The 1,800-nt window shown below is 36.4% G+C and overlaps 1 protein-coding gene across 2 annotated transcripts in view; it reads left to right on the top strand.

The window, feature by feature from the left end:
* Nucleotides 1–483: 483 nt before the first annotated feature.
* Nucleotides 484–1,800, top strand: part of LOC119572464 (argininosuccinate synthase-like) — an 18,858-nt gene continuing 17,541 nt past the window's right edge. The window contains exon 1 of one of the 2 annotated variants that reach the window (XM_037919577.1): nt 484–659. In XM_037919577.1, the coding sequence (XP_037775505.1) occupies nt 499–659 (161 nt within the window). In that variant the 5' untranslated portion in view covers nt 484–498. The remainder of the gene's footprint in view (nt 660–1,800) is intronic. The other variant, XM_037919583.1, reaches the window with a different exon arrangement.

The raw sequence follows: 1,800 nt of genomic DNA, 5'->3' as shown, positions 1-1,800 counted from the left end.
TTTCATAATTTCATATGAACACGTTGAAAAAATATTGATCTTCAATTGCACTAAAAGCTAGTACTGATAAAGCAAAAATGTATTTTGAAGCAAACCTTTAACTTACCAGAGAAAAGTAATCGACGAGTACGAGAAAACGAAATCAGAAAAATAAACGTTTCTCGTCACCCTGGCACGCGTCGGCCAGCGTGTGATTCCAACGCACCAACATCGAAACAATCAATCTCTCGTTTATTGCCCTAGAATTCATCGGGTTAACCTTGTTGCCAGGAGGCGAGCAGCTAAACTTCACTCCACACTGACTCCCTGGTTGCCATGGGCGGTGTGGATGAGAAAGCATGTCTAGAACCTTGACAACAGGTACCTCCAGTCTAGGATTTGCACGCCAGACGTACGAATAAACAACACTTCATCGATCTCCCCTGCAGGTGAAAACCATACCCATATCATACACCAGTATACACCACCCACTAACGCAGATGCCCAAAAACTCTATACATGTCTGAATGTAGTGATAACACAAAGGTACAAGAGGGGGAAATACGTATGATAGTTTGGGGCAACCGGTTGATAGGTAAGAGCCAAAGAACGATAGGTAACAACTCCCTATTCAGCCACAAGACTGTATCCATTAGTACCCACTTGCGGCAGCGTGTTTGGTAAGTGTCTGCATTTTTACCGATCTCATTTTCCGTTTTTTTTTTTATGAAACTTTATTTTTCATTCATTTGTGATTTGTTTTTGAGATACGGTGTGGAAAAAAAAACATTAAAATAGGTACATAAATATAAATGAAACACTTAAAAATTTAGACAGATAGACAATGAAAGGGAGTGTGAAAGGGTAAAATATTCGTTTTTTTTTAAAGCACTTCTGTAGTATATGAATGTATTTCCAATTTGAATATGTCTGTGCGTGCGTCGAAGTGACGTCTTTTGGAAAAATAAAAATAATATTGAAAGTTATTATATCAATTATTATAATTACTTACATTATTATTGTTGTAGCTATTTTGTTTTTGGTTTTGTAGTTTCATTGTAACTATAATCATACTATTATCATCATTATTATTAATCGTTGTTATTAACACTATTAGTAGTAGTAGTATCATAATTATTATAAATATCATTAGCATCACCCTCATCATCATCTTCATAATTATAACGATGATGAAGAGGATGATGACACTGTTGATATAAACTTCTAATAACTCTACGTCATCATAACCACAAGCAAACCACTCGCGTACAACTTTTTTTTTTCCAGTGATCATCATATCATCATCAGCATTGGCATTAATTTATCATCACCATTATAGTAATTATTCTTTTTCATCTGTGATATTATGCTTCAAAAGGTCGCTCTTCGCCACAATATAATAATCGCCTCAGAAATGGAAAAGGTAAACATAAACACACATGATAAACTGATATCAGTGCGAACTTTTATGTATACATAAGAAAAGACAGAATTATATATATATATATATATATATATATATATATATATATATATATATATATATGTGTGTGTGTGTGTGTGTGTGTGTGTGTGTGTGTGTGTGTGTGTGTGTGTGTGTGTGTGTGTGTGTGTGTGTGTGTGTGTGTGCCTGCCTGACTCCTCTGATACAACAGACACATACACATACATATGCAGACTTGGATTTAAGTGAGGGAGATTTGCGCAGATCGTCAGCCTCACTCTCTCGTCCCTTCCTCTCTTGGTCCAGTGGCAAGACGTAGTCGAGACGGCTAGAGATAGGTCAGGATGCAGTGGATGGCCAGCAGTGTCCTACGTGTC

This window comes from Penaeus monodon, chromosome 1 (assembly GCF_015228065.2).
Source record: "Penaeus monodon isolate SGIC_2016 chromosome 1, NSTDA_Pmon_1, whole genome shotgun sequence".
Classification (NCBI taxonomy): Eukaryota; Metazoa; Arthropoda; class Malacostraca; order Decapoda; family Penaeidae; genus Penaeus; species Penaeus monodon.
This window is presented reverse-complemented; position numbering and strand designations above follow the sequence as displayed.